The following is a 24,000-nucleotide window of genomic DNA, read 5'->3' as shown; positions in this document are numbered from 1 at the left end:
ACTTTCACACAAAAACGGCCCATCGTCTTTTCTCTCTTTCTCTCTCTCTCTCTCTCTCTCTCTCTCTCTCTCTCTCTCTCTCTCTCACACACACACACACACACACACACACATCAGTCATTGTGCTTCCCACATACATATTGTCTGTCATTCACGTCATCTATGTCACGCACAGACTGTGGCCACACCCCCCCCCCGTAAATACTCACTTCTTCCTATGTTCTGGGGGTTCCAACCGTGTTGCCAGCCCAAAATCCCCCATCTTCAGTTCCATGTTCTCAGTGATAAAAAAATTTCCTAGACGGGGGCAGAGAGGTGTGTCAGACTCATTTCTCTCTGCCTCCCAACCCCCAACCCCATCCTGCTGGCTCAGGAGTCTCACCCAGCTTGAGGTCTCGGTGCAAGATGCCTCGCTGGTGCAAGTACTTGAGTCCCGAAAGGATCTGCCGCAGGTAGTAGCGCACCTCTGGCTCCAACAGGGTGTGCCGGGCCTTCCAGATGTGGGCCAGAGACTGCCGAGAGCCACTGCCTCAGCCTCTGGTCTACCATTCCTGACCCTCCCTCCATCAGTGCTCGAGGAGGAAGAGACAGGACTCTAGCTTTCCGTCTTAAGGCTCCCTTTATTCCCCTCCCCATCACTATCCCTCACCTTTCGGCTGCAGAGCTCCAGAAAAATGTATATGTTGTCAGCATCCTCAAAGTGGTGCGAGAAACGCACGATGTGGCGGTGCTGCAGGCCGCGGTGCAGCTCAATCTCGTTTAGGATCTGCAATAGGAGAGCGAGGTTGTCATCTTTCAAGGGCTCTCATGCCACTGTCCCTACCCCACCCCTCGTCCGCTGGGCCTGGGCCCGGGCTCACCTTCTCGCGCTGATGCGGCTTGGTGATGCGGCTCTGAGAGATGACTTTGACCGCGTAGGCGTTGCCTGTCTCTGTGTCAGTGGCCTCGTAGCAACGGGCGAAGCCCCCCTATGAGGAGGGGACATCAGGTAAGGTGCTCCAAGGGGAGCCGGATCTGGCCCGCAGAAGTCCCCTCTCCAAAGACAAGGGCCCCTGCCCCGCCTCGCGCGGGATAAGAGGATGGCAAGGGCCTCGGCCCTCGCTAACACCATCCCAGCTCACCTTGCCCAACAGGCGGCCTTTGAAGTAGGTGCGGCCGCTGCACGGGTCCGTGATGAGGCGCCCCGGGTCCTGCGCCGGCGGCCCTGCCAGCGACTCCAGCTCAAGTCCCGGCATGGCACGCGGAGGCGGTCCCGGACCCGCGGGTGGCGCGGGTGGAGCGGCCGCACGCGGGAAGGGGCGCGGGGACAGGATGCCGGCGGCGGGCTCCATGCGGACGGTGCGTCGCAACGCGGGCTGGGTTCGTTCTCGGTTCCGCCCGGCCCCCGCCGCGCGTGGCGCTGCCGAGGTTTGCTACGCTGCGCTCCGGCCAGTGGGAGCCCGGCGTTTTTATCAATGAACGCCTGTCCCCTCCCCGGCGTCACGTCATTAAGAGCCCGCCCCCTTCCTGGAGGCCGGTCACCGAGAAACCACGCCCCTCGCCCGCCTTACGTCATCGAGAAACTACTCCTCCCAGCAAACGCACCTCGAGGCCCAGCCTCCTGCTCAGGTCTTAAAGGCGCCGCCATGCTACTAGGCACCGTACAGATTCCACCCGGATACAGCCGCCAGCCGTTTCTTCGTCCCTACCCCAACCCTCCTTGGCGACTGGGGGCCCATTTCTTTCCGGATCCTTCGGGGTTTATGCTGAGGTCCGACTGGGTGCTGGGCATCTGGGGAGTCTCCCCAGCAACCAAGGGGACCAGAGTTCCAGCCCGGAGGAGAGAGGCAGGGGCGGCGCTCGCTTTCACCTGGGCGTGTCACCAACACTCCTCTTTAAGTGCGAGTGACCGAGCGCTTGTCCCACGTCCTGGGCCAGAAGGCCAAACTCAGTGCTGCCCCATTTCGGGCCTGAGAGAAATGACATACTCCCAAATCGAGCCTGGCTTGCTGGGAGCAGGACAGGAAAGGGGTCCCGGCGCTGTCATGCTGACTTTTGGGGTCAAACAGAACCTGACATTCAAGGCTTTTACCATGTGCCAGACCAAATTTTGCTACCTACTTCCACACTCGGGGGTGCAGATTTGGGGTTTTGGCCGAGTCTCCTGTTCTCTTTCCCTGATAACACCCACTGCCCTGAGTCAGCAGCCAGGCCAGAAAACGAAGGATGGTAATTGGATTTTCTTAAATCCAGCGATAGGGGGCCATCTGGACCTCTAGAACCCTGGTCCATGCCCACCCTTCCCAGGGCCAGAGACAGAGGTAGGGTCTTAACCACTCTGGAGGGGTTGACACAGGATCGACAGATCTCCTGGCCTGGTTCTCACCTCTCTCCCCTCACTCTATATAATCCAATCATTTATGAAGCCATTCAGTTTTCAAAGATTTATTGAGAGCACCTGGTAAGCGCCCAGCTCTTTCTGAATAGGACTGATTAAAGTTGCAGTCCTCTTTTAGTTTACAATCTACTTGATGGAAACATACGATAGGCAAATATATAAACAAGGTAATTGCGGGCTGTGAAAAGTGCTATGAAGGAAGTAAACAGAAGAGTAACTAAAGAGCCTACTTTAGAAAGAGTAGTCAGGAAAGTCAACAAATATTTGTTGAGTACCCAGTTTCTGTCAGTTTTATCTCCCCAATATCTCTGAAATCTATCCACTTAGCTCCATCTTCCCTTCCCACTCTAATCTGGGTCACACTCTCCCTGGCTGGAATTATTGCTATAGCACCTTGCTGGGCTCCCTGACTTTGGTCTCATTTCCATTTCATCCTCTTTCCATATGGCCATCCCACCCAACCCCTTATCAGGCCCACAAGGGCCTACTTCTCTAACCTTGCCCTTCATAGCCACTGAAGGGAGAACCAAAACACCCTGAGATGGGAAGATATACCAGTGCCTCAGATGAGTGAGGGGGAGTGAGAGATGGAGATGGGGAGGAAGTGCCATACTCAGGAGTTTGGTCTTTATAGGTCAACAACTTTCCAGGAGAGAGATGGTAGTGGTGGGGCCAGAAACGAAAAATCCACAGGGAAAATGGGGCTGAGGCACGTATAGTTTGAAATTTTAATATTGCAAATTTGATATTTGCATATTTGATATTGCAATTTTATTTTGGAAAATAAAGCAAAATGTATTTATATTAGTTTGCTAGAGTTGCCACATCAAACTACTGTAGACTAGATGGCTTAAACAACAGAAACTTATTTTCTCACAGTTCTGGAGGCTGGAAGTCCAAGATCAAAGTATTGACAAGGTTAATTTCTTCTGAGGCCTCTCTCTTGGTTGGGGATGGCAGACTTCTCCCTCTGACTTCACATGATCTTTTTCTCAGTGTCCTAATCTCTTCTTTTGATAAAGACACCAGTCAGATCAGATTAGGACTCACCTACAGGTCTCATTTTAACTTACTTACATACCTCTTTTAAAGGTTTTGTCTCCAAATACAGTCACATTCTAAGGTACTGGGGGTTAGGACTTTGCAGAGGAGTCAAAACTTTATTTCCACCCACCTTAGGTTTTCCGATGGGACTCTTTCAAAAAAAAAAGGCAGATTAACAAAAGAAAAACAAGTTTATTAACATATATAATTTATGTATACATGAGAGATACCCAGGGAAAAATGAATAACTCTTTCATGTGGCTTAGAATTCAGGCTTAACTATCTTAATAGGGAAAGGGGGAAAGGGAATGTAAAACTCTTAGGGTAGAGTAAATGATTTCTAGGAAAGATGAATGGGTCCTAGAAGAATGGATGGGAGATACGATAGTTTGTGACAAAGTTTTTCTGAATATGATATAGACTTTTAGTCTTCTCTCCTGTGATATGCGATGACATCGTAGGAAAGGAATTTATGACCTATGAATTCCTTTTGGAGGATCTGTCTTTAGGCAGATAAGGGAAGTTCAAAGAAAACCTCTCCCTGCATTTGCTGTTTTTCGAGTGCCTACAGGTCAAAATAATCAATACATCAAAGTGGCATATTTGGGGGTATTCTATTATTTGGGCATATTCTGTTACCCTTCACTGTCTTCTCCCTTTGGGAGGTTAACAAGGGTCTTGCGCCCTCTCCTGGGAACCAGGACATCAGGAGGAGATCCTCCAGGATGTTGTAATTGAAGGGCCTGGCAGTCTGCTCTGCCTCCTCCCTCAGTGTAACACATGCTACTATTAATGGACCTTATGCATCTGCCCACAGGAGGCACTGGGCTAAGCATTTATTTTATTGACTGCTCGCAGTAACCTTACGATGTAAATGTGATTATTATTCCTATTTCACAGATGAAGAAACGGAGGCTCAAAGGGTTAAACTTGCCTCAGGTCATATATAGCTACCAAGGGGCAGAGCCAAGATCTGAACCCAAGATGTCTGACTTCACTATTTGCCTTTGCCTGACTTTTCTGTCCTCTTCCTACACTGTTCTGTGTCTCCATGTCTCTCTTACTAGTGCCCTTTTCCCTCCCCACCTCCCAAGACTCTCACAACCTCTGCCCAAGCTGAGGTTTCTCTGAGCTGTCCTTCTGGATCTCCATCCCCCACAGGATGCTGTCAAGCCTGCTACTCCTAGTAGAGTACATGTCTCGCACTCCTTGTCCCTTTAGTAACTGAGTCAAGAATCTCTTGACAGTGTCAGGTCACAGAGGTTAAGGGAGTCTGTCAAAAATGAGAAGTGCCAAGTAAGGCTAGGACTCAGGAGGGATTAAGCAATAAGGAGATCTCAGGTGTCCTTGGTGAGTGCAGAGGTAGAAGTGCTAATGCCAGACCAGAGAGAAGAGAGATGCTAATAGGTACAGTAGTGTTTCATACTTACCGTGTACTATTTTGAGCATTTTATAAACATTGATTAATTTACTATTCACAACAACTCTGTGAGATAGATATCATCATTCCCATTTCCCCATGGGAAAATTAAGCACAAAGAGATTAAATGGCTTGCCCAAGATCACAAAAGTAGTTCACGGTAGAGTCTGGATTTGAAAATCTGAAGAGTCTGGCTCCAGACTCCATGCTGTGAACTGCCAAGCCTTATATCCAGCTATGAGCTGTGAGGAGGGGAGAGGGGCATTGGTGGTTAAAATCAGAAGAGAGGGAGCCAGACAAGAGGAGAGGTAAGAGCTAGAGGATGATAAAGAAGGGTGGGCCAGGTGATTTACTGGTGAAGTGGTTCCCTCTCCTAGACCATAAACCAAAGAGACCTGTCAGCATTGAGGAAGGGACATAAGCTTACTCAGGAGGGAGGGGATGGGTGGAGCCTGGGGACTGCCCCCTTTCTCTGGCAGAGACTTCAGGTCCTATACTCCTGTCTGTGATTCTGTGGGAAATTCACAGCCCAGCGATCTAGAGTGTTGGTAACAGGCAGAAGTGTGAGGGCCACAGATGGGGGTGGAAACAGAGGACTGAAATGCAGCCAGCTGCATTGCCCTCGAGGAATGCAGTCAGAGAGAAGCCCCCAGGACCTCAGAGCCTGAGTTCCTTCCATCCCAGAGCCTGGCTTCCCAGGTGCGAGAAACCTGTTCTCTCATCATATTGACATCTCGCCTGAGCCCTGGAAGGAGAACATAACTCATCAGGCCATGAGTACATTTCCAGACCTTGCTCATCCAAGAAATTGTTTATGCAAAAGAGGGAGGAGGCCCAGATGTTTTTCAGGTTAAAAGGGACAAAAAGAAAAAAGAAAAGAAAGCCTGCCTGAGTTCAAGTCCTCCTGAGCTTTACCAAGATGAATCAGATCTAATCCTGTCCTTAAGGGTCTCACGGGCAGGAAGGGAGATGTCTCTGTAGGCAGATTATAGATCAGTATGATTAACTGTCGCCAGAGAGGAAACCCAGGGGCCTTTGAAGAGTGACCTAGGGGAAGATCATGGCAGGCTTCTTGGAGGATGCTCTGAGCTGGGCTGTGAAGGAGCAGTGAAAAGGGTCTGGGTTAGAGGCTGGTGATGGGGGATGAGTGGGTAAAGGTGGGAACATCTCAGAGGGCCTTGTGTATTCAGTTTAAAAGCCAGGCTCTGGCACTGTTTGGCTTGCGGGCAGGCTGGTGAGGTATCAGGAGAAAGTTCTTTCTGCCTCTTCATTTCTGAAGGATTGTCTGGTTCTGGGATGCAACAGTGGACAAATAGATGGAAACCAAAGGAAACAGATTTGGCTTGTTACAGTAATAGCAACCCAGGCTAAATGTCTACAGTGCTCCAGGTTCTGGGCATTGTTTCTTTGAATACTCCCAATTGCCCTGTGAAGAAGGTGTCATTGGTCCTGTTTTACAAAGGAGGAAACAGATTCAGAAAGATTAGGTTAACTTGTACAAGGGTACAGAGAGCTAGAATTCAAACCCAGGTTTGTCTGACTCCCAATCTTGTGCTCCTAATCACCCTTTCATGCTTCCCCTCTTTAGGAAACACTTATGGGTAGGAAGCAGCTCACAGTGTGGGGGAAGGAGCTCCCCAAGACAAGCTCAGAAGCAAGACCACCACTACTGGGTTTTCGTAGATGACCTTGGCACTGGGTGGACAATTGAGCTGGTGCCTCAGGTATTATTTCCTCCATTTGACAGATGAAGAAACTGAGGCCTAGAAGTGGACATGTTCACTCAAGATCCTGGACACCCCTAGGAGTCAAGATGCTGGACACAGGGCTGAGGGGGTCTACATCCCTAGGCCTGAGTCCCAGATCTGTGGCCTCGTCAGCCCTGTGGAATAGGGATGGGGAAGGGCTGGGCCAGCCCCGCCAGAGCCTGGACTAAGAGGGTGCCTGGTGATAGGACCCTGGTCCCACAGTGCGAGCCCTTGCTTAGGCCCAGATGGGCAAATTCCAGCCTTTGAAGTCCATCAACTCCAGCTCTGAATCCTCTCTCCAACACTTCCTAGCTGTATGACCTTGGGCAAGTCATTTACTTCTTGGAGCCTCATCTGTGAAATGGGGATGATTCCGACCTCATGGGGTTGCGATGAGGATTCCACAAGAGTATGATGTAGTAGTACCTTTGACACAGTGCCTATCACTTAGTCATCGCTCTGTGACCAGCAGCTGTTATGATTGTAGCAATTTATCATGCATCTGTCTTCTCACCTGGAGCGTGGGACAGTAATTCCTGTCATTCTGACTTCAAGGACATGGTGTCATCTGTGTGAGCTGTGGGGTCAGTGCAAATGGCACCTCTGCCATTCAAAGGCCAGCCCAGCCCTACAGGGGTAGGGAGACATATCCAGTTCCAGTTCCCAGGACCAGGGGAAGCTGGGTGACAGCCTCAATCCATCAATGATAACCTCAGTCCAGCCAACTTTATGGGCCCAGAAGGTACTTAAGTGTGTAGGGGATGAAAGCTAGCCCAGTTCTCCTTCCTCAACGCAGACTGCATCCCAGAACAGGTAGGCAGGTGTGGGATGGGTGTAAGAGCGCTCTGGGCCTCAGGGAAACAGGTATCAGCTTCAAGAGCAAGCCCCCAAGGGATAGTGGTAGGTCTGAGCTAGAATTAAATCTCCTGTCCTCAGCAATTCAGCATCTGGTTATTCCTAGCCTTGCATGGGGCTAAAAGGAGTATGAGAAAACTTCATGCATGAGAGGGCCTAGATTTCAGTTCCCTCTTGCCCCGCCCCATCTTGGCTTGACTCCTGCTCTGTTGGGTCCTGAGAGAGATGAGGGTGTTTTGTCTGCTCTGCAGCTTCCTCTCTCCTTGTCTGCTGACACAAGATGAAGGCTGGGGTATGACCAGAGTTGAAAGGCGTTTGCCTGGGGAACTAAGCCTAGTGATGAGAAGCCAAGCTAAGGAAGAGGCTTTCTGGGGGAAACAGCTCTGGGGCAGCTCTGTGACCTCCTACCCTAGGTTCCCAGTGCCATGACGATTTCGTACACCCTCAAAGTGGCGGAGGCCCGCTTTGGAGGCTTTTCTGGGCTACTTCTCCGTTGGAGGGGAAGTATCTACAAGCTCCTCTACAAGGAGTTCCTACTTTTCATCATCTTGTATGCTCTGCTCAGCATCACCTACCGGTGAGAGGGTGAGGTCTCAGGGTGGTCTGTGGGGGACTAGGCTGCCCACCTCCCTCTAACCCAGGCCTACACGTGAACTTTTCCAGGCTGCTGCTCACCCAGGAGCAGAGATATGTGTATGCTCAGGTGGCTCGATACTGCAACCGCTCTGCGGACCTCATCCCCTTGTCCTTTGTCCTGGGTAAGGCTCTCTCTAGTTCCTCCTGGTAATCGCCTTACCTATCTTTCCTGACTTTTGGGTGGGGGTGATAGCTCTGAGAGTCAGAATTACCCCAGCGGCACAGCCTGCAGATCAACCAGAGAAGGCTCAGAAGGCATGGGGCTGTGTGCTAGGCCCAGGATTTCCAGAAGGCTAGGCCCTGCCTATCATTTGCTGGATCCTCATTCCAAACAATGCCCAAGCTACCTGCTGGCCTCATCACCTTCTGGGGACTGGAGGGGAGCTAGAGACAGGTGACACCTCATTCCCACCCTCATGGGAAGCATAGCTTCGAGTTAACTGTTACCTGGCCTTGAACCACTACTTCTCTGCCTTAGGATTGTACTCCTTCCTCCCAGCTTGGTCTAGCACATCAGGGTGGCACCAGAAGAACAGACTGTCCTCCTGACAGCAAGGCAGGGTGCTAGAGCCAAATACGTCCTTCCCTCTGCCTTGGTTCAACCTGGCCTGGACCAGGTGCTCTGGATGGAAGGAAGGGCACGCTGACTCCCAGGCCTTCCATCTTCCCTTCTCATCCCTCCTACCCATGGTGGTGACCAGGTTTCTACGTGACCTTGGTGGTGAACCGCTGGTGGGCCCAGTACACAAGCATCCCACTGCCGGACCAGCTGATGTGTGTCATTTCGGCCAGTGTGCATGGCATGGACCAGCATGGCCGCCTGCTGCGCCGGACCCTCATCCGTTATGCCAACCTGGCGTCAGTGTTAGTGCTGCGCTCAGTCAGCACACGCGTGCTCAAGCGATTCCCCACCATGGAGCACGTGGTATATGCAGGTGCCTTGGGCCTTCAGGGAGGGGAGGCCTGACAGCCAGGAGGAGCTCCAGGGCATCCTAAAGGCAGAGGATGAATCTATGACCCACCCACTTTATCCCTGCAGGTTTCATGTCCCAGGAAGAAAGGAAAAAGTTTGAGAGTCTGAAATCCGACTTTAACAAGTACTGGGTCCCCTGTGTCTGGTTCACCAACCTAGCAGCTCAGGCCCGGAGAGATGGGCGAATCCGTGATGATATTGCTCTCTGCCTGCTCCTGGAAGTGAGTCTACTTAGGACCAGGCACATCTGCCCTCCTTCCCCTAGCTTTGCAAACTGGAATAATAATTTTAGTACTTAACACTTATGGTGCCCACTATGTACCACACACGGTTGGAAGCATTGTACTTATATTAACTCATTTAACTCTCATGACAACCCTTAAGATAGGTACTATTATTATCATCCCCTTTCACAGATGAGGAAACTGAGGCACAAGGTAGAAAAGAAGTTTGCCCAAGTCACAGAGCTAGTTAAGGAAGCTGGGATTCATACTCAGACATTCTGGCTCGGGGTTCTGTGCTTACAATTATTTTGCTAAACTGCTTCCCATCACAGGCACCCCAGCCTGATAAAAACTCTAAAAGCAAAATGAGCCTCCAGATCTGGTCCAGGCCTAGTTTGTGCTGGGCTCCTCTGTTCTCTCCATTCTTCCTCACCTTCACTGACATCCTCTTCCTGCTGTTCCACCAGGAGCTGAACAAGTACCGAGCCAAGTGCAGCATGCTGTTCCACTATGACTGGATCAGCATCCCTCTCGTCTACACTCAAGTAACTAACTGCCTTTCACCTCCCTAGTCTCAGAGCCTACTGTATGTTCTATACTGCGTGTGAGATGCTGAGAAGAATTAGAGATGGTACCTGCTCTGGGGCAGTTCAGTCTAGTGAGACACTGAACAGCCAAAAGCTCATCCTCAAAGCCTCCCTAGACCACTACCTTTGGTGCTGACACACCTTGCTATATGTTTTTAATACTTGTCAGGACCTCCCCCCCCGCCCCCCCCTCCGTCCACCCCCGCCCCCCGCCACAGGCCCTTAGGGACAAGGACAGCATTTCTCCCTGTCCCATTCAGCCCGGTTCCCCCTTCTCCAGGTGGTGACCATAGCAGTATACTCTTTCTTTGCCCTCTCCCTGGTTGGCCGCCAGTTTGTGGAGCCAGAGCCAGGGGCTGCCAAACCTTGGCAGCCTCTGGAGCCAGGCCAGGAGCCAGGACCAGCCCTTGGGGACCTGGACATGTATGTGCCTCTCACCACTCTGCTGCAGTTCTTCTTTTATGCTGGCTGGCTCAAGGTGGGCACTTCAGGTGGTCACACCAGCTTGCTCTGTAGAGACATGGGCCCAGGGCTCACCCCAACTTTAGGGACAGAGGACAGGGCAGAAAATATTGTCTTACAACCTGCAGGTGGCCGAACAGATCATCAACCCCTTTGGTGAGGATGATGATGACTTTGAAACCAACCAGCTCATTGACCGCAACTTGCAGGTGAGCAGAGGTCTAGGGCAGTTCGTTGGGCTCTTCCTGCCTGACAGCTCACAGCCCCCGCGTGGAGGGGAGCGGAGGACCTTTGTGACCTGCTGCCCACCCCAGGTGTCCCTGCTATCCGTGGACGACATGTACCAGAACCTGCCTCCCGTCGAGAAAGACCCCTACTGGGACGAAGGCTCAGCGCAGCCGCCCTACACTGCAGCCACGGTGGCCGAGTCGTTGCGACCTTCATTCTTGGGCTCCACTTTCAACCTGCGGTGAGTGGTCCGCGCTGAAGGAGGCAGGGCTTGACCAAACACATGGGCCCCCAGGTCCCCGCCCACCCTCTAGGGTGCCAATGACTCGGTCCTTCCTGCCCTCATCTCTGGAGAGCGGGTCCAAGGGCCGGGCTGGCACGAAGGCGCGCTCATCCCGCCCGCAGCGTGAGCGACGACCCGGAGCAGAGCCTGCAGGTGGAGGCGTCTCCTGAGTCGGCTCCGCCAGTGTCCGCCGCGCAGACCCCGCTGCTCAGTCGCTTCTTGGGCGCAGGAGCGCCTTCTCCCGCCGTGAGCCTCCGGAACTTTGGCCGCGCACGAGGACCCGCCCGGACCCCTCATTTGCTGCGCTTCCGGGCGGAGGAGGACGGCGACCCCGAGGCCGCGGACTGCATCGAGGAGGAGGTGGCGGGGTCGGGGGACCAGACTCAGGAGCTCTGAGCAGAGGCAGCCGGGGCCAGGCTGCACAGCCTGCCGCCCCTAGGCCTGACCCCAACCCGCTTCCCGCCCATTACTTCCCACTTTCTGGGCGGTGCCCCATTCTGCCCTCCAGCACTATTAGAACAGCACTTCCTGTGTGCCCTGAGCCGGGGCATTTAGGGACAGACCTTGAAAGAGGAAGATGGTTGGAAAGGCCTGAGCCAGGGCTGGAAATGTGTCCACTTTGGCGGGAGAAGGTAGGATCGATTGCTTGGGGGAGGTGAAGCTGGCAAGATACATGGGGCGAGGCATAGAGGACTAGGGCCCAGGTGGACTGTTCATTTCCTTGGCATTGGAAGGACTAGATCAGTTCTCAGATTTGAGAGAGCATCAGCATTATTGAAGGGTTTATTAAAAAGTTACAGGTACCACTCCAAACATTTGCGATTTATTAGATCTGGAATGAAGCTAAAGAATTTGCATTTCTAGTAAGTTCCCAGGTGATGCTACTGCTGCTGGCCCCAGGATCACAATTTGAGTTATACATAAGATGTTTAGGATATACTTTAGCCCGACAACCTTACTCTGGAGTCAAAGTGTGTGTGCTGGGGGACTTTTGCTTTACCTGTAATGTTCAATTTTTTGTTTGCAATGAGAATATATTTATTACTGTGCAATTACAATTGTTTAAAATTGAATTGGTATGCTATATGATGGGGAAAGATAAGGGTTTCAGAATCTGCCTTGGAGGGTGATTAAACTCAGATGTGAAGGCAGTCGTACACCACCCAGCCTAGACTTTCAGCATCTGGACTTCACAGAGTGCCAAGCCTTTTTCTGTTCCTACCAACCAAATAGGGTGAGAATAGATAATTTAAGGGGTGAAAGCTGCAATCCATCTCTATGGTAGGACTGTAGTGCTGGGAGCATTCAGTCGATGCTAAGGGCCTTATGGGAAACGGCCCCAGCACTAGATTGGAGTCGTTGCTAAACTGAGCTCCTCTAAGTTTCCTGCCTTCTAAGCTTAGCTGCTAAAGGAACTAGTGAATGTCAAAACTGACCTTTAAGGCCAAAGGATGACGAATGCCAGAACTCAAAGAAGGGGAGGCAGGAGTGTGTAGGTAGAGATTGAGTGCAGCCTCTGGCGTTGTCAACTGACTAGATTAAAATGATGGTTTTGATACTTTCCTGCTGGGTTATTGAACATTTCTAAGCCTCACAGTGGCCAAATCTATAATGTGGAGACAATAGCACCCCACAGTAGCCATTCACTGAAAAGGTATTTGAGGTTTTTTGCTGGGCTTGTCATCTGCGGAGGCAGTGGAGAGGGAAAGTGGGTAGATTCCTTTACAAAGAACCTATTGGTCCTGACAGATTAGAAGTAGGAGTGAAGGAGGGGGAGGAATAAAGATCAATGCCCTGTAAAGTTTTAATTAGAAAGTAAAGGCAAAGTGCTTGAGTGTTGCTTTACTATGCCTGACAGAGATCTGAGTACACATTAGCTACTAAGGTGGTACATGAAGAGCACTGGGTGGGAAGGTAGGACAAGGTCTCCCCAGAGCCAATGGTAAAGTTTTAGATTAGGTTTTTAACCCTTAAGTTCTTGTACTCAAAAAAGTGGTTCATATCCTAGTTCTCAGTTGACTATTCACGTAAGTCTGCAATTTAGCTAATTTGATGAACCAATCAGATTTTGCACTTCTTTGGCTCTTAAAATATGTACTTGCACTTTCCATCAACTTTTATGATGTATAAAATCTTTAAGAACTCAATTTAACACATATTTCAGTGCCTGGCATATTGCCATGCACTTTTCCAGATACTGGAGACACAGCAGGACACAAATATCCCTGGTCCCCTGGAGTTATATTGAGAAGACAAAAAAAAAAGCGAGATTTACACCAGGTTAAAGGGTAAAGGGAAAGAAACTGAGCAAAGGACAGTGTGGAGGGGGCCACGATTTAAAACTGTGATCAGGGAAGAACTCACCAGTGACAGAACTAAGACCTGGAGGGAATAAACCATGTAGGTATTTGAAGTGTTCCCAACAAAGGAAAAACAGCCAAGTGAACACTAATTCAGCAAGGCCAGGATGGTAGTCACCATAGAAAAAAAGGACCAGATGATGTTGAGTTCCCTAGTATTTGGTAAGGATTTTGAGATGGAAAGCCGTCAAAAACCTGACTTTTTTAAAATGATCAGATTGCTGGGATTGCTCTGGGGACAACAGAAGCAGCACTCAAAGGAAGTAGGATGCAAAAAACTGCCAGAATGGTAAAAGTGGTGTTAATGGTTGAACCAACTTAGATGTGCTATTAAGGGTTAAGATGATTTAATCAGTTTAATGAAAACAAGTATCTGTTGCAAATAGTTGAGAAGCTACTTGAAAAGGGAGCTTGAGAAATGTGATCAGTTTTGAACATGCAGACATCCAAGTACATGTCAGGGTAAGTGTGGACTAAAGTCAGAAAGATGGACCATAAACCACATTTAAATGCTGGAGAAAGAATGATACCAAGTTGAAGACAGAGCTGACCCTTAAATTTAGCAATGCAGAAATCACTGGTAATCTAACATACTTTTGAGTAGTGAAGTGGGGGAAGGGATTAGGCCTCAAGAGAAATAATTTTAAGACACCCAAAACCGACAGCATGTGTAAACATGTATATAACTTACTTTCAACAATGCAGAAATTTGGAACAGTTCCAAGATTTCTAGACCACCCATGAACCCAGGTTGAAAACTAAAAGTCAACATCCGAATATTGTTGGGAGCCCCTGTGATCAAATATTCAAACAACACAGACAAAGAACACAATAAACACCTTTATTATAGGAGCTAAGACAGGAGGAGGATTTATTTGCCTTTCCGGGCCTTGATTTTCCTCAGATAGAACTCCAGCTCCTTGCCCTCTAGCACATAGCCATCTGCTCGGCCACACTGGCCTGGTCTTGAAGCGATGCATGCTGCAACAAAGTATGAGAGGTCTTTAGCAAAATAATACTGTGGCCCTACCTAAACTAATGTTCCCTTAAAAGTCCATGACGGTTCTAGTACCCTGGGGGCAGGCATAAAACCCACAGTCTCCTCAGATATACTTTATCGTCACTTAAAATCAGTAGCAGAACTGGACAAAGTTTTCATCAGTGAGACAGCCCCCTTAGCCTGGCCATGGACTTCTTGAAATGATACCCCTGCAATTCTCAGAGGCAGAGGTGAAACTCAGGCCAATGGACTCCTGTCCACTATTGTCCATTTTAGCTTCACACTAATGGGTTGACTAAATGTTGATTTGTATGCTGTTATCACTCAACTGTCCTAGTGAACCCTCTAGACCACATGGCTGGCAGTCACAAGAATTGAGGCAAGCAATGCAGAAGGCACACCATGACACCCCCACCACATCCTGCATGCAATAACCATCTCACCAAGAAGCTTGCCCTGCTGGAACTGCTCCTCTAGAAGACCGCTGATTTTGGCATTCTTTTTCCTTTCATCGTATTTCTTCTGAATTTTCTTTGACCGTTTTTTGTTTAAAATCTCTTCCTCCTCAGGAGTCTGAATAAAGGAGATACAGATAGATTAGGTGGGGGTCCCCAATCCCTAGCTCAGGGAAGGAATGTCATCAGAGCCTTCAACCCAGCATATCCCAATTCCTGCCACCTTCCTCAGCACTAAAGGCTTTCATCTCTCCCCCTTCAGTAGCAGAACTGGACAGAACTTTCATCACAAGGTGACTGGAATTAGACTGGCCTCCTCCCACCCACAGGGAAGTTGACTCCCCAAACACGCACCAGCTTGGCCCCCTTCTTGCGGCCCAGGGGCAGTGCATAGTGGGATTCGTACCACTGTCGGTACGGTGTGCTGTCAATGAGCACGATGCAGTTCTTTACTAGGGTCTTAGTGCGGACCAGTTCATTGTTGGATGCATTGTAGACAACATCAATAATCCTTGTTTTGCGCGTACAACCTGCTCACAGGAGAAATTCAAAATCAAGTTATGTAAATCAGAGGCCAACTGTCCTTGCCCTCCCGTCCCCCACCCTAACAGGGTCTAAGCAGCAGCAAGGGAAGGCTCATCTTTCCAGGCAGCTGACAACCACACATACATTCAGTCTCTAGATTCAGCCCCACTCGCAGAGACTACGTGAGTTAAGGTATAGGATAGGCTGGAGAAAACTCTCTGGTTACAACCTCAGTCTTTCCAGGAGAAACTTCAGTATCTGGGTGGAGACCATGAACTTCCTGCTAAACGCACTTAATGAAGCTTAAAAGGTTTTAGGTGCTGACTCTGCCGAGTTCCCGCCTCACTCACACTCGGAGCCCCAGGAGAAGTTCCCCACGTCCAGCCTCAAGGCTCGGTACTTCTTGTTGCCTCCCCGGACCCGGACTGTGTGTATGCGGCGGGGGCCAATCTAGAAAACACATGGAGACAGGAACTAGGTTATCAAAGAGAGCAAGACAAGAGAAGAAGGAACCCGAGCTGGATGGAGGAAACAGTCAGTGTAACTATGACAAGACCTAGCATTGGCAAGTGGCACACAGGTGACCAAGACGGCCACACCACACCTAAGGATACTTTTTCATCACTTGTTACCTCCAAGAAGAAAAACCTGATTCCAAACGCGGAAAATCAGTGTCCATGCAATAATAATACCAGACTTCAATCATGTGTGGAGCATGCTCCCTCCAGCAACCCTCCAACCCTAACACACATCTCCGTGCAATCTCTCCAACAGGTAAAAAAAAAAAAGGGGGGCGGGAGGCTGCGCAGCCCCTGAAACAGGTTTCGGAGCTCTACCAAGATTCAACAGCCACACGTGGAGATTGGACCAAGAACATGAGGGGGATGCGATCTCCCGGGTGGTGAGCCCCCGCACGCACCTTAGTGTTGGCAGCGGGGCGTCCCAGCTCATATTTTCGCTTCTTGTGATAGGGCTTTCTCTTGCCCCCGGTCTTGCGGCGCTTGTGCCAGTTGTCCCGAGAGATGCCTGTAAATGGGAGCGGGGGACGGAAACGTGACTCACTGGGACGCGAGGCCGGCCCTCGCAAGATCCAGATTCTCTCGCCCGGCGGGCCGCACGTTCAGCTCTCCAAGGTTGGCTTCCCCACTGAGCACTCGGGGTTTACAGCAGTACTAAGGTGTCATCATACACATGCGGCCCAACCTGCACCCTTTCCCGCGGCAGCCATGTTGATGCCGCTTTGAAGCCCTGGCGCCGGCCCTTTCCACGGGCTCGGCGGCCCAAACTCGAGCATCACCCTCCTTATACTTGCTCGTTGCTGGGGGTCGGGGCGCCCATTCTCCTAAATTGGCTGTGAGGCAGGATGGCGCCGGATTAAGTTCGCTCCTCTACCCTGCCCCCAACGCAGATCGACACTCACCCATAGCTCGGCGCCGGCTGGAAAGAGAAAACGCAAAGAGTCACGGTCCGGTTTGTAAAACGCAGTCCCGCCCTTTAACGTAGAAAGTGGCTGGAGTTACAACGTTTTTGCGACTGTGCCGTAGAAAGAGGCTGTATAGCTCCTACGTTTTTGCGACTGCGCCGTAGAAAGAGGCCTGAAGTTAATTTCGTTACAGAGAAATTGCTGAGTGCCTCCGGGCTTGGGAGAGGATTCTGTGTCCTGAAACCCTAGGGCAAGGTTTGGAGGGGGGAGTCTCGCCGCCTCAACAGCTGTACACTGCTTTGGTGGAGGTTGAGGACTCCAGGGCACAACTGAAGGAGAGTAGCCTGGCTTTGTTCACCTTTTAACAAGAATTTTTAGAAGCGTTTGCAGTGGTCCAGGATAAGAGATGTGGGTGCAGAGGAAAGGGTGGAAGGCAGTAGAAATGGAAAGGAGTGATGGATTTGGGTTTTGTTTTCAAGGATTTGGCGATAGATTGGAGGTGGGGTTTTAGGGAGAGGGAGGTGTGTCAAGGATTCCCAATAACTCACGTGATCAATTGGATGAATGTTGGTGCAGTTAACTGAGGTGGGGTAGGCCAAGTTAGGAGCTGTTCTGGACATGTTCAATTTGAGGTCTTGGTGATTCATGTAAGTGAGAATGACTGTCAGGGCCCAAGACAGGCCGCCCCCAAAATATCCTACAATGGTATATTGACTACTTTGAATTAAAGTTGCTTGACAAGCAGCTGGTGCCTGAAAGGCACTTTGACTTGCTCTCATCTCCTTGAATGCAGGAAATAAATGTCCCATGTGAAAGGTGTCCCCCTGCTCGTGGAAGACACCCCTTATCGCTTGAGTTAAATAGCTCAGAGCCAAACAGTCCGTATAAACAAATCTTGGCCTTTATGAATTTACTGCTTGAGCCCAAATCTTGCTTAGATACCCTTTTAAACAGCACTAACTTTCTTTGTCTTGTCACTTTCTCACAAGTTTATTTTTTCTTTGTATAAAAAATATAAAAATTCCTGGTTTCATAATTTTTTTGGAGCCCCATTTTATTCGAACATCATGTTATGATTTCACATGTGCACACATTAAATTTTTTCTTCTGTTAATCTAGTCATGTCAATTTTATGATTTTATTACTAGTCCAGCCATAAGAACTAAAGACGAGTAAAAGAGGAAAGTCCTCCCCCACACACAACACAACAGGAAGCTGAATGTTCACATTTGATCGTCCTCATAGAAGAGATCTGGACAGAAGATGTTACTTTGGGAATCGTTGGTATATTAATGGTAATTAAAGCCTCTAGAATGAATGGAACCTAGGGAGGGAACGTAAGGCAAACTCTTCCTGTAAAGGATAAATAAATACCTTAGGCTTTGTGAGCTCTAGGGTCTGTGTCACAACTACTCAGCTTGAGTATTGTAGTGTGAGAGCTGCCATAGATAATAAACAAATGGAGGTGGCCATGTTCCAATAAAACTTTATGGACACTGGGATTCACTTGTCGTTAAATACGCTTTTGAATTTTTTTAAAACAGTTGCAAACAAAAGACTTTCTTAACTCATGGGTCCTGTCAGTGCACAGTAGCGTGCCAACCTTTGGCATAAATACTAGGAGAGGGTCCAGATCCAAGGCTTGAGGAATGACAACATTTAAGGCCAGGTCGAGAAAAGAAGCTGGCAAAGGGGCCAAAAGGAACAATTAGAGCGACAGGAGGAAAGCCAGCACACGTGAGGGTGATGGCACAGTCTCAAGCTGTGTGATGTCTTGTTAAAAGGAAGACTAAAAAGTGATTATTGGGTTATTGAGTGGCATTGGCAAGAGCAGTTTCTGTGCAGTGGAGTGGACAAAAACTTGATTAGTTTTCTCAAAAACTTGAAACAGAAGGGGAAGTTGAAAAAAGATACAGTGTATGTAGGTAATTCTTTTGAGAAGTATAATTTTAAAGAGATTTAGGCTGGTGGCTGGGGAGGAACGCAGAGCAGAGGGCAGTTTTTTAAAGAATAAACTGCCTGATGGATAGGCCCTTTTACACTTGGCTCCAGATCCTATCCCATTCCTTGAAAGAGATTCTCTCAACATCTCTTCCTCTGTATCTTCAACCGTTCACTGGCTTCCCAGCACATTCAGAATAAAATCTAAATTTCTTACCATGGCCTGGAGGTTCAGGAATATTGGACCTCTGCTTAACTCTTTCACATCAATTTAACAGCTTATCTACTTTCTGTCCCCCTAACTCAACTTCAGGCACTCTGACCTTGCTGTTCCTGCCTCAGGCCTTCATGCTCTGAAAGAAAATACTCTTCCCTAGGTCTTAACATGGCTTCCTCCCCCGCTTCAAGTCTGCTCAAAATCTCACCCCTCCCCATACACACACTTGGGAGGCTTTTTCTCAGCTTGCTTTCTAAAATACCAGTACTCATCTTCTCAACTCATTCAGTACTAACTAGCATTGCTTTTACATGCTCATTATGTTTTCTTCACTAAAATATAATAAACATGACAGTAGAAACTGTGTTGTTCACTATTATTTTTCAACACCTAGAATAATGCCTCGCATTTAGTAAGCACTCTAAATATTTGAACGGCCTGCTCGAATATTTGAGTAAATTGTTCTACTTACCACATCGTATTCAACTAGTTTTCCCTTTGACTGTAAGATCTTAAAAGTCTATTGCAGGTATCTCATTCATTTCTCCATCCCCAGCCCCTTGGCACAAGAAGGGAAAAGGGAATTGCTTTGGGCATAAAAAGGAGAAGGTGGATTCAAGGGGCACTTGTTAGGTAATGGACTTTTGTAATAGACTGGATTATGGGGATGAGAGAAGAGTGACATGAGGTTTCTTCCTTGGGAAACTACATGAATGGTGGGGTGATACCAATTAATAAACACAGGAGAGGCAGGTTTCTAAAAAGTCCAATTTAGGATGAATTTGAATTGCCTGTAGGACATACACGTGGCTATTCTTTATACTGCAAGTGATTGGAAAGATAAGACTGAAGCTTGGAAGAGAATGGGACTGGTATTTCCCACCCCCACTCACCATGGTCTCATTCTTCTATCTACCTATAGAAAGTGTCCACTCCATCAGCCAGTCTGTATCACATGAGCATTTTTTTGGTGTGTTGCATGTACTTGAGTAGTAGACTAATTATAAAAACATCTGAATCCCTATTTGGGCAATATTCAAGAGAGATCCCTGGAGCTCTTGAAATCAGACTAAGACAGTTCTTTATGTCCCACACCATGCCCTCCACGTCTCTAGTCTTGTTTTAGCAAAAGTCATGGGACTGTAATTCCATATCATCCTGGAGAGATCCTCTCTCCCACTCCCCTCCAATACCCTAGCGTGGCCACCGCTTCATTTGCTTTGAGACCATTAACATTAATCACATTATGCCTTTGTCCCTATTTTCAAGAGTCACCTTAAAAAGAAATCATCTCTTGAATTATACCTATCACCCACATTCTAATCCTGACACAAGTGATATTTTTTTTACCGATTTCCCACTATCCATTTCCTAAAATCTTCTGTCCTGTGTCATTCATCAGAAAAATCTTCCATATCACCAATCTCTTCTCTGAATGTTTCCTTTTCCTTTTAACAGAAACCTTGTTCTCTCAGAGGACTTTTCCTCGTCAACCTTCTCAAGTGGAAGATGACTACACTCTTGCACTCCAGGTGGGAAACAGGTGTGCTCCATGGTCTTCATTACCAATTTCAGGCCATTCTTACCCTACTCTCCCTAAAACCCACACACTTTTAATCTCACACTATAAAACCATAACACTCACTACTCCTCTTTACTGCAGTTATCTGTGAATTCTGGTTCTCACCAACTTGTGCCTATAAGATTTTAAATCCTGACCTGTCTCTAATATTATCCTTATCGTATTTTGATCGCCTATATATGAGCATCTTTACCTCCCTCAACCTTAATTTTCACCAGTTCCTCATCCTATAAGTCCTTAAACCTGGGATCAATCCAACCTCTTGTGCCTGACACCTGGGTTACAGAATGCTGCTGGATAAAGTCACGTAGTGTGGCAGACTGGTGCCACTAGAAATTGAGAACAACAGTTGGGATTAGGCCCTGGAGAATCTTTACAAAAAAAGACACTTGAAGCATAAACTCTACTGGACAAGACAATTAGATTGTAATAGGTGCTGTGAAGGAAGTAATGTGCTATCATGGGGCATAGGGAGAAACTTGAGATAGGATGCTCTGAGATTGGTCTCCGGTGACAGAGACCTGGGGTAAACTGAGACCTGAAGGGGAAAAAAAAAAAACAAACAAACAGGCAGAAGGAACATCAAGTGTAAAAAGACGTGAGAAGGAACATCAGGGGTAAAAAGCCTTAAGCACTTCTGGAATGGAATAAGGACCTTCAGAAAACCGCTCCTCCATAAAAGCAGTGAGAACACTGGCCAAAATTGTCCAAATCAACTTTTCCAGAACTTTGAAATTAACCAAAGGCTTGCAACAAGCCAAGGAACTTTCATAAGAAAAATAGCTGAATCATGGAGCAGTGAGCTTTGTTGCTTTTTAATTTGCCCTAATGCCACTCCCTTCCTCCCGCTCCACAGTGGCTTTGAAAACAGCAATTGGAGGAGGCAGAATGGATCTGAAATTCTCCAAAAGCCCATCCCCAAAGAATTGTCACCATTTGAGCTGGCTGGCAGATTGCTGAAAAGCTCCATTCTTAGGGCTTGTCTTAATTTGACTTCATTCAGAGCTCATTCTGTGACCAGCCCTATCACCAAGGTGTTTGTTTTTAAGAAGTTAGGGTTACAGGGGGGAAGAAGTCATAACATGAATGGATGCCTTACAACTCAATATACTTTTTATAGTTTTAATTTTGAAGTTTAAGTGCTCTAGATTTTCAACAAAATAAAATTAAGGAAAAACAACAAATGAAACTGAAAGAAATGAAAACAAATGAATTTAAAGTAATAAAATAGAGAAAAAAATATTTCAAATGGTTTAGAACAGGGTACTACTTTGATAGTACATCTTTACTGGCATATACTCCAATGACAAAAAGTACTGCGAAGAAGCCTTCAAGTTTATAGTGTATTGTAAGATGTATCATTTATATTAATATATTTAAATGATATAAAATGAGTAATTGTGATAATGGTAGAAACAATTCAACTCTGGATGGTGAACAGAGTGCAGTATACAGATGACACATTATTGAATTGTACACTGGAAACCTATATAATCTTATTAACCAATGTCACCCAAAATTAATTTAATTAAAAAAAAAAAAGTCAGGGGCAATGCAGATTCCTGAGGCAGAATTACTAGTTGGGGCTGATAGGCTGATAAAACAGAACAAAACAAAACAAAACAAAACAAAAACACTTAAAAGAAAAAAACAGTCAATTGGGGGATTTGAAAAAAACTCACACATTTCTGGGAATCTAGAAAGGCACATGCATATGCAGGGCTGAGTATATGCCCAGTCAGGAAAGACCTGAAAATGTGCTAATATCAGTGAGATACGGCTGACCTTGAAGTTCTGCACAAGCAGGAATTAAAGCCTATATATCATAAGAAAGTGGGATATATCTTAGGTTTGCAAGGTTGGTTTAACATCTGAAAATCAATCAATGGACTATACCTTATTGATGGAATAAAGGGGAAAACACATCTAATACATTTTCATGATAAAAACCACTCAACAAAGAGACAGTAGTGAACTTCTACCAGATAAACGCCATCTACAAAACCTCACAGGTAATATCATTTTTAATGATCAGAAACAAGACAAGGATGTCCAGTCTCACCACTTCTATTCAAAATTGTATTGGACATTCTATCCAGGACAACTAGGCAAGAAACAAAAGGATTGGAAAGGAAGAGGTCAAACTATCTATTTACAGATGACATGATCTTTTATATAGAAAATCCCAAAGAATCTACAAACCCCCCCCCAAAAAAAACTGTTAGAGTTAATAAACAAATTCATCAAAGTTGCAAGGTATAAGATCAACACACAAAAAAAATCAGCTGTGTTTCTATACACCAGCAATGAACAATCTGAAAATGAAACTAAGCAAAATAATTCCTTTTGCAATAGCATACAAAAGAATGAAATAGCTAGGAAATTAACTAAGGAGGTGAAAGACTTGTACATTGAAAACTATATTGTTGAAAGACATTAAAGAACTGAATAAATGGAAAGACATTTTGTGTTCATGCATTGGAAGACTTGATAATGTTAAGATGGAAATACTACCCAAAGCAATCTACAGATTCAATGTAATCCCATCAGCCTTTTTTGCATAAATGGGAAAGCTGATCCTCAGATTCATATGGAATTGCAAGGAGCCCCCAAAAGCCACAACAGTATTGAACAAAGTTGGAGGACTCAAACTTCCTGATTTCAAACTTATTACAAATTACAGTAACCAAACGGTGTAGTATTGGCCTAAAGATAGACATATAGACTAATGAAATAGCATTTAAAGTCCAGACATCAGCCCCATACATCTATGGTCAATTGATCTTTGGCAAGGGTGCCGAGACAATTCAATGGGGAAAAAAATCGTCCTTTCAACAAATGGTGCTGGAAAAACTGGATATCTACATGCAAAAGAATGAATTCAGACCCCTACCTCATATCACCTACAAAAATTAACTAAAAATGGATCAATGATGTAAATATAAGACCATAAAACTCTTAGAAGAAACCATAAGTCTTCAGTTTTGGATTTGGCAATGATTCTTAGATATGACACTAAAAGCACAAGCAACAATAGAAAAAAGGTAAGTTGGACTTCGTCAAAATTAAAAGCTTTTCTGCTTCAAAGGACACCGTCGAGAAAGTGAAAGACAACCCACAGATCAAGGGAAAATATTTGCAAATCATATATTTGATACATACATATACAGTATCCAGTTCTTAAAAATCAACAAAAGATAATCCAACTTAAAAGTCAACGAAAACTCTTAAAAGCCAACAAGATAATCCAACTTAAAAATAGGTAAAAGACTTGGATATACTCAAGAAAATAAAAAACATGCTCAAAAACTTGCGCATGAATGTTCATACCTTGAATGGTTCATTCGTAATGCCCCAAAGTGGAAACAACCCAAATAAATGTTCAACTGTTGCATAAACAAAAGGTGGTATATCCATGCAGTGGAATATTATTTGGCCATAAAAGGAATGAAGTACTGATACACGCTACAACATGATCCTTTAAAACATATGCTTTAAGTGAAAGAAGCCAGACGCAAAAGACCACATACTGCATGATTCCATTAATATGAAATATCTAGAATAGATAAATCCACAGAGAAAGAAAAGTAGATTAGTGGTTAGGGCTGGGGGGAAAGAGGTTTGGGGGTGACTGCTAATGGGTACAGGTTTCTTTTTGGG

The 24,000-nt window shown here is 46.9% G+C and overlaps 3 protein-coding genes and 4 non-coding genes across 7 annotated transcripts in view; 1 reads left to right on the top strand and 6 right to left on the bottom strand.

Annotated features, from left to right (window-relative positions):
• Window positions 1-1,567, bottom strand: part of PLK3 (polo like kinase 3) — a 5,267-nt gene extending 3,700 nt beyond the window's left edge. Inside the window, exons 1-5 of the mRNA XM_011367570.2 lie at window positions 1,122-1,567; window positions 861-968; window positions 650-766; window positions 383-512; window positions 210-297 (exon numbers count right to left, since the gene is read on the bottom strand). Coding sequence (XP_011365872.1) covers window positions 210-297; window positions 383-512; window positions 650-766; window positions 861-968; window positions 1,122-1,331 — 653 coding nt within the window. The 5' untranslated portion in view covers window positions 1,332-1,567. The remainder of the gene's footprint in view (window positions 1-209; window positions 298-382; window positions 513-649; window positions 767-860; window positions 969-1,121) is intronic.
• Window positions 1,568-7,822: 6,255 nt separating this feature from the next.
• On the top strand, window positions 7,823-12,062 carry BEST4 (bestrophin 4). The gene is made up of 9 exons (XM_011367568.2): window positions 7,823-8,021; window positions 8,108-8,202; window positions 8,782-9,015; window positions 9,120-9,274; window positions 9,745-9,822; window positions 10,145-10,342; window positions 10,455-10,535; window positions 10,641-10,795; window positions 10,960-12,062. The coding sequence occupies exons 1-9, from the start codon at window positions 7,870-7,872 to the stop codon at window positions 11,231-11,233; spliced, it is 1,422 nt and encodes a 473-aa protein (XP_011365870.1). The 5' UTR covers window positions 7,823-7,869; the 3' UTR covers window positions 11,234-12,062.
• A 1,957-nt stretch (window positions 12,063-14,019) lies between these two features.
• Window positions 14,020-16,835, bottom strand: RPS8 (ribosomal protein S8). The gene is made up of 6 exons (XM_011367567.2): window positions 16,598-16,835; window positions 16,097-16,203; window positions 15,528-15,627; window positions 15,007-15,182; window positions 14,641-14,770; window positions 14,020-14,178 (listed from the first exon to the last, which is right to left on the bottom strand). Exons 1-6 carry the CDS (start codon window positions 16,599-16,601, stop codon window positions 14,069-14,071), a joined length of 627 nt encoding a protein of 208 aa, XP_011365869.1. The 5' UTR covers window positions 16,602-16,835; the 3' UTR covers window positions 14,020-14,068.
• On the bottom strand, window positions 14,296-14,364 carry LOC111744450. Its single transcript, XR_002782173.1, has one exon. It is a non-coding gene; the product is annotated as a small nucleolar RNA SNORD38 (small nucleolar RNA).
• On the bottom strand, window positions 14,876-14,946 carry LOC111744451. The gene has a single exon (XR_002782174.1). It is a non-coding gene; the product is annotated as a small nucleolar RNA SNORD38 (small nucleolar RNA).
• On the bottom strand, window positions 15,707-15,807 carry LOC111744452. The gene has a single exon (XR_002782175.1). It is a non-coding gene; the product is annotated as a small nucleolar RNA SNORD46 (small nucleolar RNA).
• LOC111744449 lies at window positions 16,291-16,369 on the bottom strand. Its single transcript, XR_002782172.1, has one exon. It is a non-coding gene; the product is annotated as a small nucleolar RNA SNORD55/SNORD39 (small nucleolar RNA).
• Window positions 16,836-24,000: the final 7,165 nt, after the last annotated feature.

This window comes from Pteropus vampyrus, unplaced genomic scaffold (assembly GCF_000151845.1).
Source record: "Pteropus vampyrus isolate Shadow unplaced genomic scaffold, Pvam_2.0 Scaffold135, whole genome shotgun sequence".
Lineage (NCBI taxonomy): Eukaryota > Metazoa > Chordata > Mammalia > Chiroptera > Pteropodidae > Pteropus > Pteropus vampyrus.
Note: the sequence above shows the minus strand (reverse complement) of the source record. Positions and strands in the feature narration are given on the sequence as shown.

Coding starts and splice junctions, on each gene's coding strand:
- BEST4 (XM_011367568.2), top strand. CDS start 7,870: ATGACGATTTCGTACACCCTCAAAGTGGCGGAGGCCCGCTTTGGAGGC. Junction 9,823..10,144: donor TCCCTCTCGTCTACACTCAA/GTAACTAACTGC, acceptor CCCCTTCTCCAG/GTGGTGACCATAGCAGTATA. Junction 10,796..10,959: donor GGCTCCACTTTCAACCTGCG/GTGAGTGGTCCG, acceptor TCCCGCCCGCAG/CGTGAGCGACGACCCGGAGC.
- RPS8 (XM_011367567.2), bottom strand. Junction 15,628..16,096: donor GCCCCGCTGCCAACACTAAG/GTGCGTGCGGGG, acceptor TGTGTTTTCTAG/ATTGGCCCCCGCCGCATACA. Junction 14,179..14,640: donor CCAGCAGGGCAAGCTTCTTG/GTGAGATGGTTA, acceptor ACTTTGTTGCAG/CATGCATCGCTTCAAGACCA.